The 15,865-nt window shown below is 41.5% G+C and overlaps 1 protein-coding gene across 16 annotated transcripts in view; it reads left to right on the forward strand.

Moving 5' to 3' along the window:
* KCNMA1 (potassium calcium-activated channel subfamily M alpha 1) overlaps window positions 1–15,865 on the forward strand; it is an 881,172-nt gene that overhangs the window by 848,004 nt on the left and 17,303 nt on the right. For all 16 annotated transcript variants that reach the window (XM_039482435.1, XM_039482436.1, XM_039482437.1 and 13 more), the window contains 2 exons: window positions 3,359–3,472; window positions 6,436–6,566. In XM_039482435.1, coding sequence (XP_039338369.1) covers window positions 3,359–3,472; window positions 6,436–6,566 — 245 coding nt within the window. The remainder of the gene's footprint in view (window positions 1–3,358; window positions 3,473–6,435; window positions 6,567–15,865) is intronic.

The following is a 15,865-nucleotide window of genomic DNA, read 5'->3' on the forward strand; positions in this document are numbered from 1 at the left end:
AAAGGAGAGAAGAGATGCCTTTGAGGATGGTCTGAACAGGGGTGTCTCATGCTAACACTGCCCACCACCAATGCCTCAAGGGCTTGTGGGGAGAAGATTAGCCTTTTCTGCCCTCAAATCAGTGTGAGGTTGGAAGGCTTGCTGCCAGTCATGCTGAGCTGTAATTCTCCAGTGGCCCCAGCCACCTCAGTGCACGTACAGAGCTCGCTCATTGTCTGTCGCCACTTGAGCTGATGTCTCGCATCATGGCCCCTACTGCAGAACACGAACGTATACAAAACACAAACAGAGGAGTCAACAGAGAGCAGCCCAATCCCAGGATCCACGTCTCCAGAAATACCACTCCTGCCCCTTGCAAAGTCCTGAGCCAGGACTCTCAATCCATAATTAATCTGCCAGCTCTTTTGAGTCTTGAGAGGGCTCCTTGGAAAATCCTGGGTAGGCCAGTGTGAATCAGAGCACGGCACACATCTGCGATGCAGCAGGGAGTGGGTGAGGTATCATGTCAATAAAAGTTCTTGAATGGCTGTTACTCATACATGGGATTTGGCCATGATAGAGACTATCATACAGAAATTAACTGGGCATGCAGTCTGCTTTTTTCCATGGTGGCACAGTAGAACTGATTTCAATACAATGAGTAAGGAGTACAGTGAGTAACGCTAAACACTCTGACATACTCAGCACTTCCACCTGCCTTGAAGAAATCTGTTTTTATAGTATTATCCGAATCACCATTTATGACTGGAATTGCATTGCTGTGCTTAAATTCCTCCACGGGAATCTGTGCCTTTCAAATCTGTGGAAGGCATTGAGATGACTTCGCCTCCCATCCCCATCCCCATTCAGAGCCTCTCACCAGTTTTCTCTCCCTTTTACACAGGGGTGAAAGTAAGTTAGGCCACTTACGGTATGGACCCGGGGGGCGGGGACTTGGACGGAAGGGGATGGGCTGGGGGGTCAGCATCCCCCAACCAGCCCTTTCAGGCTGCCTGGCCTATGCCAGGCAGGGCTCACGCTAGTGGCAGCAGTGGCTGGAGCCCCAGGCCCTTTTAAATCGCCGGCCCCAGGGCAACTGCTCCCTTTGCCCCTGGCCCGTCGGAGGCTGCGGGGGAGAATGGGGCAGGGACATTAAAGCGCTGCAGGGCCCTTTGTTGCGGCAACACTTTGATGTTGCTGCACGCCCCCTGCACCGACGGGGGTGGGGGGGCAGGAACATTAATAGGTAATAATTGGAGATATACCAATCTCCTAGAACTGGAAGGGACCTTGAAAGGTCATCAAGTCCAGCCCCCTGCCTTCACTAGCAGGACCAATTTTTGCCCCAGATCCCTAAGTGGCCTCCTCAAGGATTGAGCTCACAACCCTGGGTTTAGCAGGCCAATACTCAAACCACTAAGATATCCCTTCCCCCCAACATTAAAGTGTTGCCACAGCAAAGGACCATCTCACTTTCACCCCTGCTTTTACAAAGCCCATCCTCACAGGCCTTGTGTTGCTGGGAGCTTTCTTCCTAACGGCAGGGCACAGTTCATGCTGGAGTCTCCTGGAGGTTCACAAGAGTTAGACGGGGAGAAGACCTACAGTAGCAAATCCATCTCCCTGCAGGGCTAGGATGGTCTCTTAGCAATATTTTTTGCATCAGAGTGTGTGTTAAATTGACACCACACTTGATCTTAGACAAAAGGCCAAAGTAGCTTCAGAACAAAACAGAGTTCTATCCCCCTTCCCAGAAGGGCGAGTGCAATAATTCCTACAGCTCTCCCAAGCTCTGCTAACTCAGGAGCACAGAGCTGAACTGGAGACCCGCTCCATATGCCAAACTGGTATTAGACTGAGAGGACAACTGAGGGGCCAAAATTAGTGCAGTTAATATTTTAAAATCTAGTTTGATAGTGGTGATTATTACTTTCAAGAAAGGGGCAAACATCCAGGTAAGGGACTGACATTGACGTGCTATAAATTTATGAAAGGATTCTCTGATAGCTCATGACTTATTTATTGGTGACATCTAGATGATTCAACTCTACGCCAGGCAAGTTATGACAAAAGGTCAAAAATCTGTCTATGGCTCTCAAACATAAAGTTAGTCTGGGCAGAATTTGCCCAAAGTCTAATGGCTGTTCAACAATTTATAATGCAAAATTAGTTTGGCCTCATGGCTAGACAAATAGCTGCTTAAAAAAATACTGCCATAGCAAGGAGAGAATTGAGCCTAACTCTTGCACTGCAACAATGGTGACGTTAAATGCATGTTTCTATTTTTCCTACTTTTTTTGAAGCAGGGAGCCTTAAGTATATATCATATCAATGAATTTCCAGGCCAACTTTTTGTGATAGTTTTTTGGTTTACTTAAATCATTGACAGATTCAGCACTTACATTGTAACTCCAGCTTAGCAAAATAATGTGCCTGGTTATTACTTTTTTATGTTTACGACCTGTTCAGCGACAGGTGATCCTGCTTGCAGGGACTCAGGGGAGCATGCAAGCTGCATAAGGAGGCCCTTGCTCCACCCCAGACCATCGCTTCACCTCCCATGTGGCTCTTCCACACTTTCTCCTATGCCATCCTCACCCCAAGTGTGTGCACCTCTCTCCTTTTTATCTCCAGATGTCCTTCCCCTCTCTCCCACCCACCTGCCATATGTCAGTCTCACTCCCCATTCCTTCCATGCTAGTGCTTCCTGTTCTTTCTGACTCACGGTAGTTCTGAATGGAAGCCATGAGGATTCTGCAAGATCAGCATGGAAATTAATAATTCTATGGGCTTCATAATGCTTTTGGAAACTTCTTAAAGTAACTAAATCCTTCAGTGGTCTTTGCAGCTCCACCCTAAATCTTCTGAATCAGACCCATCAGCTCCTGAAAGCTGCAAACATGGTGATTTAACAAGCCTTAGAATGCAGTCTGAGGCTTAAGTAAGGATGCTTATTACTAGTGTTTTATGAAATACTGATAGCAAGGAAAAAACCCTTTGGATTTTGTTTGCAGTTTTTTTGACAAGGATCACATTTTGCACTGAAAGTTTTAGCATGTTTTGATGTAAAAACTGCTGTTTCACAAGTTTAGCAGAAGTGCATTGGCTTTAATTGTTGCCAGCTGTCTTATAGCATAAACTACCTGTAATATTGATAGGCTTGAGGGGCTGTATTTCAGCAATGCTGAATGTTAAGTAAAATAATTTATAGCAGATTTCTACCTGTAGCTCTCTGAACAATAATCTACCACAGGAGCTACATGCAATGTTAACATCTGTCGTCATCATTTGCATCAGTCTGAAATGACTTGTTACGTTCTTTTCTGTTTGCTTTGCAACTTGAAGTTCATCCTGTAACTGTCTGACATTCCTTCCTTAGGGTTTACGCCACCAGGAATGGATAGGTCATCTCCAGATAACAGTCCAGTCCATGGTCTGTTACGTCAACCCTCAATCACAACAGGAGCCAACATACCTATTATAACAGAGCTAGGTAAGGAAAACAAAAATACTCCTTTCATGTCCATTCCCATATATTTTTCCATCTCCTTTTACAGGCCTCAGGAAAGTTACCTATTTCATAGCCAAGGACACCATGTTTACTCTTCAGTTAACTGTTTTGATTGACTCTTGCTGAGGAAACATTAGGGGAAACTTTCTACTTGGATAAATAACTAAATTAGGTCTTCCCTATGTGTTTTCACCTTGTGTGTTCTTGAACACACACTACATTAAGAACAACCTCTTGCCTAATGTATTGTACCAAGCAGGCAGGGTTCTTTGGGACAATCTTTTTTAAAAAAAGAAAAGTTGTGTAAGATGCCTTCTGCATTTAAAAGGCTACTTGGTTAACCCTTCAGGCTCCAAACTTTTTCAATATTGCATAGTGACATGACACTTGTTACCCTTGAGAATGGGGCAGCTGGTTACCTGGGTATGATTTCCACTGTAGGTGTGGATATTCATGTTGTCAAGTTGTTGTGATGTGAAGTGCAGAAGCTTTCATGGCAAATGCAAACTTGATTTGTGGTCCTTTGTCCTTTTTATTTTTCAGTTTTATTTTTTTTAGAGCCTTACCTGTCTTACTCCCTTATTTTATTCTCTTTCTGTACTTTCTTTCCCCCCCCTAAATACTTTACTTATTAGCTAAGCCTGGCAAACTTCTGCCTTTGGTTTCAATCAGTCAGGAAAAAAACAGTGGAACCCACATACTAATGATAACTGAACTGGGTAAGAAGTGCCTTTTTCCTTCACATCACTGTCTTCTTTTTTGTTGTGGGTGGTGTTGGTCCTACCATCATCAGCTTTTTCTTTAACTGGCTGTATCAGAGGGGCTACCCTCATGGCACTGCTTTGAATGTGTTTTATTTGTGGTTTTAGTAGAAATTGACTGTCTTGTTCTGGCCTTTCTTAATGATTTCTTTTTCACGCAGCATCAGTAAACCTTTGATCACACTCTGACCTGCCGGCTGTTTCCATAGCATCTTCTCACCAATTCATTTTCTTTGGCCTGCCCCCCCTCACCCCTCTCTCTCTCTCTCTCTCTCTTTACTTCAGTCTATTGTCTATTTGACTGACATGCCTTAACTCTCACAGGAAGTAAAAAAAGAAATAAAAGATTTTGAAAAAGAAACCCTGGTATCATACCTTCCCTTAAGCTGTTTGTTTTATTTTTTTTTGTGGGTAGACCTTTTCTCAGGCTCTGAAGCTAAAAGCAGCTAAGCTTCTATGCTGCACTCTCTCAATAAAATGAGATTTCACAAGGGGCTCAGAGCAGGGTTTGATTAGCATTTCCTGTGGTGCAGTGCTGCGCTCTTAAACCTACCCCCATCTAGCCAGGAGACCTTTCATAAAAATCATAGCAGGCTAACTTGCATCAGGAAGATAAAGATATATTCAGGCTTAAACTGCACTTGCAGAATTCACAGAAGATTTAGTGTAAGTTGGAAACTGACACTACGTACTGTTAGAAAGTCTGTGTCAAAGTCAGGTATTAGTCTTACAAGTCTGCCAGATAGAAGTGGAAAAAGAGTACTGCTATTTATAGTTCCTCTCCTCAGCTAGCAAATTAAACAAAGGCACAGTCTTTTCAAAAAGTGTATTTTGAAGTACAACAGGCTTTCAACGATATTTTGCTTAGGAACCCAAGAATAAATTGACAGCCACTGGGCAAGATATAGTGTAGATGGAGCTGTTTACCAGGATGAAATTCATCTCCATCATATAATGTAACCAGTGACTGTATATAGCTCTGAGAGATGTTACTTTTTAGTGGTTATGGCAGGGGATGCGGAATCAGGAATTGTATGTTCTATTCCCAACTCTGCTACTGACTCAGTTTGACCTTGGTTATGTCACAGCCAATTGGTGCCTTAATCTGTAAAATGGGGATAATAATGTTTATCTTCTTCACAGGGCTGTAATATTATAGGCACTTGTTCATACTTCTAGAACTCTTTGAGGCCCTTGCATAAACAGTGCAATACTATTCTAGTGGAAGATAGCTGTTGAATAACGGGTAGTCTGATCAAATAAAAGTAACTGTCTCAAGATGATAGTTCAGAATGGCAGGCATATTTCTAGATAGAGAGTGATCCAACTGAAGTCATAGCACTAGGATTTGGCTTTTTAGGAGCATCCTTGTCTATTAAAAAATAAACACAGGGAATTTCCAATAACTATGAGAAAAAAAAAGTATTCAAGATCCACATTATCAGATGCTGCAAAACTGATAATTTCTCAGACCTGGATGGGAATTGAAATTAAGTTGTCATTTAATTTTTAATAATTTCAAAAGCATCGTTGGTGACACAAATGATCAGTCTGCACTTTTATGACTGAGGAGTCCTAATATGGAAAAGAAATGACTTCATCAAATATCATGTGCTTGATAAGATTTGTATCAAGCTTTGTGGCATGGGGCGGGGTGGGGAGATGAACTCTGGCAACTCAATGAGAATCTAAATATCAAATGCAAGCTGAATGGGGAGCCTCCCTCTTTGGAGCTGCAATTGCATTAACACAGGTCCATCAGAAAAGAATCACAGTAGCAGATGCCTTTGGGTTGAACCAGCGTTTTCGTGGACAAGGTTATGTCACAAAGTGGACCTGACATTAACGGTTCACTGCATATCCGCGCAGCCCTACCCATTGTATCTTGCCTGTACAGAGGGAAAATGTATGTCAGCACCATGGTAAATGAGCAGGTGGTGCCAAGAAGGTCGTTTTTATGGCACAGGGATATTCACCTTTCATACAAGCAAAATAAGGATCAACAGATTTTTTTAAGTGCATATTTTCACATCCACTTTGATTTTCATTTTAAGTGATGTCAAAGACACGAGTCTGTGTTTCCAGACACATGCCGTTGCTTTTTCTTTCTGACTGTGTAGTATGTAAGGTCACATGCTGTGGGCCAAGAAGCATATTATGATATTTTTGTATTATTATTTTCAGTAAACGATTCAAACGTTCAATTTTTGGACCAAGATGACGACGATGACCCAGACACAGAATTGTATCTCACACAGCCATTTGCATGTGGAACCGCATTCGCCGTCAGTGTATTGGACTCCCTCATGAGCGCTGTAAGCAAATCAAAACTTTCTTCCCCTTCCCCATCATACAGACCATGGGAGGCTGATGCTGTGTAGCAACTCCATTGCCACCATGCAGCCTGAAGAACAAAATACCTTCAGTTAGACCTTCATCATTACTTTGGATGTGGACTGAGCCCTAGTTCCCCTCAAAGGTATTTAAGAGCATAACTCCTGTTTTCCGTTGGAGTTATGCACTGAAATGCCTTTGAGGATCTGGATCTGAGCCTCTGTAGTAACTACTCTCTCAGACCATAAGGTATGTATAGTGGCCTAAGTCTTCAAAGGAACTGGTGATTTTGGATGGACGCTATTTTGTGAAAGACTTGAAAGTCTGGTGGCTTGCAGCGAGGTGTCTCAAACTGGCCTTCCAAAAAGGGAAGCACTCAAAATCACTAGTCACCCCTGGAAATTTAGGGCATTCTCTCTAAAATATGGAAATTGTCTTCTTGCATAACATAACTACCTTGGCAGTTCAGTGTTTTACACATTTTACAGCTTCTAATTATTTTTTGTACTCCTTCATCCATAAAGTGATAGTTCATAGTGACAGGTAACAAACAAAAGGTTTGGATGTTTAGATCAAATCGGAGGACAAAACCTTGGATGCCTCTGAAAAGCTTAATTAAACCAGCTGACCCTCTTGGGTCTGCAAAAGTGGGCTGGAAATTAATGGAAATGGGATTTTTTGAAAGAGTGGATACATCACAGTTCTGGGTCTGAATTTGCACAAGAGCGTGCTGTCAGGTTATTCCAGTATTTCTGCTTGTACCTGGGACCAAGAATGCAAAAATATAAGAAATTGACTTGGGTGTTTTGTTTTTAACCAATTTCAGACCTTGAAACAGGTTTGTAAAAGGTTTAGTTTGAGTTACAGTGGAGTTCAAAGTAAGTAGCTATTTTGCCTAAACCAGTTTTTGGCCATCCATAGCAAATAGTCTTCTTCTTTTGTTTTATTTTGAAAACAGGCAGAGAATACTCCCTCAATACATACAGTCTCTACTTTAACCTAGAGTGGGTCCATTTTTAACTGGTTTAGGCACTCAATTAAAGGACTTCCATTTAAAAACTTTGTACTCTTTATGTACTAACAGATTAATGTTGGAGCAGCTTTCTGCAAATGGACCAAATGGAAAGCAAGCAGTCTAGGGGGTTTTATAGAAACACTGGGAAACTAACACTAGCAATTTACAGATTGATACGTTTCAATGGAAATAGACCTCTCGGGGTAGATGACTAAGATGCAAGAGAGATGTAATTAATGGAGGAGAATATGAAATGTTGTTTATGATAAGCTCCATTAAGCAGGCCTGTTATACTATACCTCTGATTTTAAAGTGTTCAAATAAGTACCCCTTTGGAGACCTTGTTTACTCCTGATTATCCTAACTACAGCTGTTTCAGAAGACTATTTTGTTGCAGTATCAGCTGTTATAATATGATTACTTTGTAAATTATGTTTTTTAATAGTGCCTTTCATGATCCTGATCGGGGTCTGTTGAAAAAAGTTAGATTCCAGCCTTGATTTAAAAATAGAATTTAAACAGCTCAAACTCACTTGCAGCCTCCTGATTTACATGTGGTAAAGACAGTCTGTCCATGTGAAAGGCAGTTGTGCACATACACAGATATTTACCTGTGTGACCAATATGCTGATTGTGCACATAAAATCTTTTTTGTGGGTAAAAATGACTGCATGCCTAAAGCTGTAGCTGCAAACTTAGGGGCTGGTTGAGAGTCTTGTGTAAAGCTGAACCTAAACTTTCAGACTATCCCATTGAATTTAGTTTCATGACACTGGAGATCAGTTGGCTTAAGCTCCAATACTAGAGATAGGCAAACCAATATTTTTTTTTTTAATAAGAGCCAACTCTAACCTTCACCTAAAAGTGAAACCAAACTTTTGATGGTTCAAAAAAGTTAGTTAACCTTTTTTTTTTTTAAACTTTCTACTACACTACTGTCCATTCCAGCCACAGCTTGAGACAGATGTAATGAGGTAATCTATCTTCATGGTATTTTATTCCAATAAGGAGCATGAAGAAACAGTAATCTTATGAGATACCTTGTTCTTGTGAGTCATCAGCCAAATTTTGCAGACTTGACACATTTAGAAAGTCCATATAAGTATCCAACCAAACTCTAACTCTAAACCATCACTAATAACAATTTTATGGGTAAAAGGTTTAGCGTTTCCATGTAATACATTGGATCTCTTAAATATGAAGGTCGCAAACTGGCATTTTGAAAGTTGTTCACCTTACCAGACTAAGAAGATTCCTGAATGAAACTGAGTTTTAGTATTAGGAGGACACTGAGGAGTTCTAGCATAATTAAAAGCAGCTAATGAGAGGCTAGAATGAAAATATGATTGAGAGCTTTCTAGACAATGGAAGCCAAAAGATCCAAGTCATTTTCAGACAACATTTAAACATCGGGTCCATTTAGGTTTCACTGATTTCTTTTCTTCTGTAGCTCCCTTCCCAAAATTGCCATTTAATCAGGTATCTAAGCATCCTCATCCAAAGCCTGTCTCATAATTCAGCCCCTGCTGTTTGTTGCTTCACTTATTGAAAGGCTAATCCTTCTATTTATTACAGGCATTCCCAGAGTAACAGATAGCAATGTTGCAGACACGATGCCATTGCTTTATTGTGCAAACACTAGAAAGATAAATTATAAGAGAATAATTGTGTTTATGCTTAGATAACTCACAATGGACTATTACAATTTAGAAACATTTCCTTTGAGCACAGTCAGTTTATTCTTCACAAAGTAAATGTGACTATTTCCCTTCTAAATATCTAGCTACCAATGACATATCTGTTCATGAACTCTGTCTTCTTTCTTCTGCAAAGATTCTTTGTCAAACTTCATTCATTCTTAAGTGGTTAAACAATATGATGGGTCACCACCATCTGAAGTCAGGGAAATGATTGTGATGACAGAAATAGAGAATTCTGATTTAGAGTGAATCCCTGTTTCTTTCCCTAGATTAGTATTTCTTTTATTAGAATTATTTGCCCGTCTTCATTTGCCATACCAATGCTGTCTCCACTTCCCACTGCTTTGCTGATGTGGGCAAGGTCACTCTCTCCTCCACTCCTGGAAGGCTTTCCACTGTTCAAGCTATAGGGTGGAAAAGGAACTCTCCCTCCTCTGCCTAGCTGTCAGATGGGTGAGGTGTCCATCCTTCCTTTTCTCCTATGCCTCTATTGGGGTGATGGGAAGAAGAGATGCTCCACATTTTTCTCTCTACACCAAAAAACGGCATCCTGTCATTTCCCACACCACCTGATACTCTGGCTCGGTAGTATCCACTTTGTCTGGCAGTTTGCTTTTTGTGACCCGACCTCTACTTGTACTGCCTGAATTCAAGCATTGATCCAAAATATTCTACAGGATTGTGGGACCAGCATGAGTCAGACTTTCACTACACCAGCAATTCTATAAGAGGGAAGTCCTTTATCACGTGCCAGCTCACGTTGAGACTTGATTAGGGTCTTCAGGATTACATCAACTATATTGATTCAATTACTAAGGGTAGGTCTACATAAAGGGCGGAGGTCGAACTAGGGTACGCAAGTTCAGCTACGTGAATAGCGTAGCTAAATTTGAAGTACCCTAGTTCGAATTACTCACCCGTCCAGACGCCGCGGAATCGAAGTCCGCGGCTCCAAGGTCGACTCCGCCACCGCCATTTGCAGTGGTGGAGTACCGGAGTCGACGGCGGCGCTTCCGGAGTTCGAACTATCGCGTCCAGATTAGACGCGATAGTTCGAACTCCGAGAAGTCGAACTCACCGCGTCGACCCGGCTGGTAAGTGTAGACTAGCCCTACGTTGGCTACTAACGTGACTGCAACTAAATCTATGGGGAAAGCCCATAAAGTTAGTAGGTCTGTAATTGGTGTTTGTTGTGTAGCATGGTTAGGCAAAAGCTATATTAGCAGGGGAGAGGCTGGGATTAGCAGAGGAATAGTAAAGGAGGTTACAGGAGGTACACGCTGTTTTCTCCCACTGTGCCCTCTGCTGTGAAGTTTTTCATTGTGAAAGGGGGAAGTAGTGCCTCTTTTTTTAGTTGCTTTTTAGAATTAAATTTTACTCCTTGATCTCTGCAGAATATAATTAAATTCTTAGTAATGCAAACCCACTGCACTGGGTGCAACACGTGTATGTGAACTGCTCACATTCTCCTCTCACTTACCCAGTGGAAGTCTGGCATATGATGTAAATGGAATTAATGCCAGTGTAAAACAGGGATTAAATAAGAGAGTAAAAAGGCCCATCCATCTGCATTTCTTTCTTATCTGTAGCAACAATGGAACTATGCACAAGATGACTTAATTTATAGCTACAAAATATATAGCTCCTCCGCACGCTAATCCTGCCTGCGCAGGTTTCTTAGCATCTTCAGCAAACATGGGGTGGGCAGACAAGAATGGTTTAGTTATTGATAATAAGGAAGCACTTTTAACTTTAGGACTTATGCTAAACAGAGAAATGGGTCTGTAGCAAGGTGCGACTCACCAGTGCAGCGCCTCCTACTGGTTGTCCTGGGAATTAGCTCTTTACCAGCCTTTGAGCACCCTCTGCTGGCCACCTGCCTCAGGTCCGCTGCCTCACCATGTCCCTCCCAGAACCTGAGTGCCCCTTTACCTTGGGGTTCTTCCCCAGCAGTACCTGCATACTCTGGGTCTCCCCTCCCAGGGGAACCCCAACCCTCTATACCAGGGGTAGGCAACCTATGGCATGCGTGCCAAAGGCGGCACACGAGCTGATTTTCAGTGGCACTCACACTGCCTGGGTCCTGGCCACCGATCTGTGGGGCTCTGCATTTTAATTTAATTTTAAATGAAGCTTCTTAAACATTTTAAAATCCTTATTTATTTTACATACAACAATAGTTTAGTTATATATTATAGACTTATAGAAAGAGACCTTCTAAAAATGTTAAAATGCATTACCGGCATGCAAAACCTTAAATTAGAGTGAATAAATGAAGACTCGGCACACTACTTCTGAAAGGTTGCCAAACCCTGCTCTATACCCACCTTGCCTCAGTGGCTTCTGCCAGTCATCACCTAGCCCCCTTTCACTGGGGCCAGACTGTAGTCTCTAATGGACACTCATCATTAGCAAGGGGGCTGGACCTGCTGCCTTTCCCTGCAGCCCCAGTACCTCCCTAGGCATTCCTGTCAGGCCTCAGCTCAGCCTGCCTTTTCGCCAGCACTGATCTGTCCAAGGTACCCTTTGCTCCTCTAGGCAGCTAGGTCCATCTCTCTCCACAGCTAGAGAGAGACTCTGACCCAGCACCTCCCTCAGGGCTTCTTATACTCCCAACTCGGCCCTGATTGGCTCCCAGGGCAGCCCTTTCCTAGGGCTGTTTTTAACACCTTCCACACCAGAGCGAGGTGACTGTCCCGCTACAGGGTCCCATCCCAAACTCCTGGGCATTTCACCTGATACAGATTTTAAGTATGATAATAGCTATTCTTAAACAAGGCTGCCTAACCTTTACTATGTCTCTGGAATAGACATCAGCCTCTGCTAGAGTTTTTCATTATATTTCGTTCTAAGTATTTGATTTGCCTTAAACATCTACAAACAAATACAAATGCATGGAAAGCTATAGACATACACTGCTCTTCTTGTAGTGGGGCTGCCCCTGTTAATCAAAGCATGTTTTCACAATACACTTGTTTACAGCAAAATGTAAGTTGGTTAGAAAGCCAAGGTTGCAAATAACCTCTCAGACACAGTGCATTTAACAAAGCTTTACACTTGTGGATGAGGTATATATGCTAAGATTTTCAAAAATCATGAGACTTAAGATATCTTAAAGGAATCTGGAAATCAGGCCCCCTCTGAGATGTGCCAAGTTGAGCAGCCAAAATCACTAGTGACTTTTGAAAGTCTTGGCCATCGTCTGTAGCTCTAGAAGGCAAAAGAAAGTGCAGGATGCAAAAATGCCACTTGCCCTAACAAGCACCTTTTATCGCTGTGACGTGATTCCCAGACATCTTGATTCTGGATGGCATTCATTTTGGTAATAAGGCTACAAAAAATACTCCCATACAGAGTTTCCAGTGCTTTAGCATCATTTCTATACATACCACCGGTAGCGGGATTGGTGTAGCTTCATCAGAACAAAAGCATCTATTCAGAGCCAGATCATGAAACTTAACTTTGAATTTCCTGGCATCTATTGGCTCTCCTGTTAGAACCTTAATTTTTTTAAAAAATGTATTCTATTAACATCAGTCCTTTTTTCCTTATACAAACAGAAAGATCACATGGGGGCGGGGAGGGGTGAAGAGTTAGAGGCAACTTTGCAGTAGAACCCCCAAGGTCCTTTACAATCTCATTTATTCAGAAAAGGAAATGTTTTAACTTATGAGATGGACATTTTGAAACGTAAGACTTTTCTATTTTTGTATTCTGCCGTTCAGAAGGATTAGCAGGTAGTAAAACATCCCCTTACCCAGAGGACTCACAATATCCCTTAATAGTCTGGGTGGTATTTTTAAAATGTAGTACAATATAAAACATTGTTCCTTCACCTTTGCTTTGGACCTCTCCCAAGGGCCTGTTCAGGATTTGGTTAATGAGTTTAGCTCTATAATTCCCCATATATGGATATGCATTCACTTGAAACAAATGCTATTCATTTGACAGAATGCATCATGTAAGGAAAAACAAGCAAGTTAAAATATCTGCCTGAAATGGAAGCGAAATAACTATTATATTTTTTTCCTTTAAAAAAAATTACCAAAGTAGCAAACATAAAAAAATGGCAGCTATGACATGGAAAATGACAATTTTAGAGTAGTTATAAACGAAAGGCAAAATGTCATTAAAGTTAAAGCAATGTTATTAAAAGATGTGTTAATTTTCAGTTAAATTTTCTGTAAAAGCCCAATTAGTTTAAAAGGCTTGACAGCATTAACTGCAAAACATAAGCTTTGGTAATTATGCTTTAACAAACTGGAAAGCAGTCCCAGAACACTTACATTCAAAAACAGCTGCAACAGAATTCAGTCGCATGGGCTAGGTGGCACTGCTAGCTCAGATATCCATTTGCTTGTCAATTACCCATGGTGTAGCATCTATGATGCATTTCCTTTTCTCATTATTCAGCACTGTATCCAGTGCATGTTCTCAGACTGCTATAATAATGTTATCACGACATCCAATGCAGGGTACCGTTAGTAATAGCAGCAGAGAGGTGTGTTTTTCAGTGATTATACAATTAACAAAAGGAATTTGCATTTCTTACAGAAAAGTAGCCTGTTACTTTGAATGCTACAGCACTGTTCCAACAACATTCAACACATTGTTCCCAAACAAGTACAGGCATATCCAGGTCTTGTATCCACCCTCAGAGTGAGCAGATCACACACACATTACTTTTTAGTGTATTATTATTTCAAAGGAAATGGAGATCAGCCAGGCCACATTTTTTTTAACCCTTTAGATGCTGATTCTATGAGGTGAAGCGTGCTCCCCAGTGGAAAGGTTTGAAGGAGGGCCTGCGACTCATGGGAGTTGAGAGCATGCAAGCTTAGGCAGTGTTAACAATCTCTAACCATCCAGAAGGCATGCTAGACTCCTGCTCACCTAGGATGTTTTCTGCTTGGTGGCAGGACAGGAGGAGTCCATTCTCAAAATTAGAATATTTTTATTCAACGACGGCAGCATAAACAAAAACTGCACTCATCTATCAGATTAAATGATAACAACCACATCAGTCATGGTGTGAAACCCAAAGTAAACTATTGTTCCAAGATAAATGTTATCTGCTTTCCAAATAAATGTCTTAGCTTTGCCTTGACATTTGTCTAGCAGTGGGAGACCATTCTCCTGTGACAGCATTCTGTTCCATTGACAGGGGGCCTAATTCCCCTCTGAATTGGATCAATTTTACACCACTGTAAATCCATTGAGTCCTGGGATCAGAATAAGGCCTATTATTTCTTACTTTGACACATTTAATGATTTTGTGACAGATGCAATACTTAATATATTCTTTTGCCATTGCTTCACAGTTTAACATGAGTTATTTAGTGAAGTGAATGTTGTGTTCTCAGCCTAATGTTATCAGTTCCTCCCTCCCCCCCCAGTCTTCTTTTCTCAAAATTAAATATGCCCAGGTTTTTTTAAATCCTTTCCTCAAAAGTCCAGCTTTCTAGACCTGGTATCATTCTTGTAGCTATCCTCTCGACACTCTCCAATTTGCATCTCCCCTTTCTTAAAGTGTGGTGCCTAGAACTGGACACAGTGCTGTAGCTGAGGCTTCACCAGTGCCAAGTAGAGTAGAACTAATACCTCCCATGTCTCACATGTGACTCGCCTAGAAGTATACTACTCTTTTCAGCAGCTGCATCACATTGTTGGATCATAGAAGATTTGTGATACACGAGAACCCCCACATCCTTTTCAGCAGTAGTACCACTAGCCAGTTATTCCCCATTTTGTAGTTGTGCATTTGATTTTTCCTTCCTAAGTTTAAGACTTGTCTTTTACTGAACATCATCTTGTTGATTTCAGACCAATTCTCCAATTTGTCAAGGTCATTTTTTTACTTCTAATCCTGTCCTCCAAATTGCTTGCAACTCCTTCCAGCTTGGTGTCATCTGTAAACTTTATAAGTATAATGACCACGTTATTATCCACATAATTAATGAAAATATTGACTAGTACCACATCCAGGACAGACCCCAGCAGGACCCCAATCAATACAACTTCCCCACCTCCCAATTTGTCAGCAAACCCTTGATAGCTACTCTTTGGTCTTTGAGCCAGTTCTTCACCCACCTTATAGAAATTACATCTAGCCTGCATTTGCTAGTTTGCTTATGAGAGTGTCATGTTGGACCATGGCAAAGGCCTTAATAAAATCAAGAGCTATCATGTGTACTGCTTCCCTGCATTCATTAGGCCAGTAACCCTGTCAAAGATGGAAAATTGGTTGGTTTGGCATGTTTTGTTCTTGACAAAGTCATGTTGGCTATGCCTTATAACCCTATTATCCTCTAGGTACTTACAAATTTGCTCCAATATCTTTCCAGGTATCAAAGTTAGGCTGACCTGATCTATAATTCCCCCAGTCCCTTTTTTAAAAGATAGGTGCATATTTGCCCTTTTCCAGCCCTCTAGGACCTCACATGTCTTTCAAAGAGTTGCTAATGGTTCAGAGATTATCTCAGCTAGTTTTATAAGTACTCTAGGGTGAATTTCATCAGGCCCTCCCAATCCGAATACATCTAAATGTTCTTTAACCTGTTCTTTC

Source organism: Mauremys reevesii, linkage group 7, assembly GCF_016161935.1.
Source record: "Mauremys reevesii isolate NIE-2019 linkage group 7, ASM1616193v1, whole genome shotgun sequence".
Taxonomy (NCBI): Eukaryota; Metazoa; Chordata; order Testudines; family Geoemydidae; genus Mauremys; species Mauremys reevesii.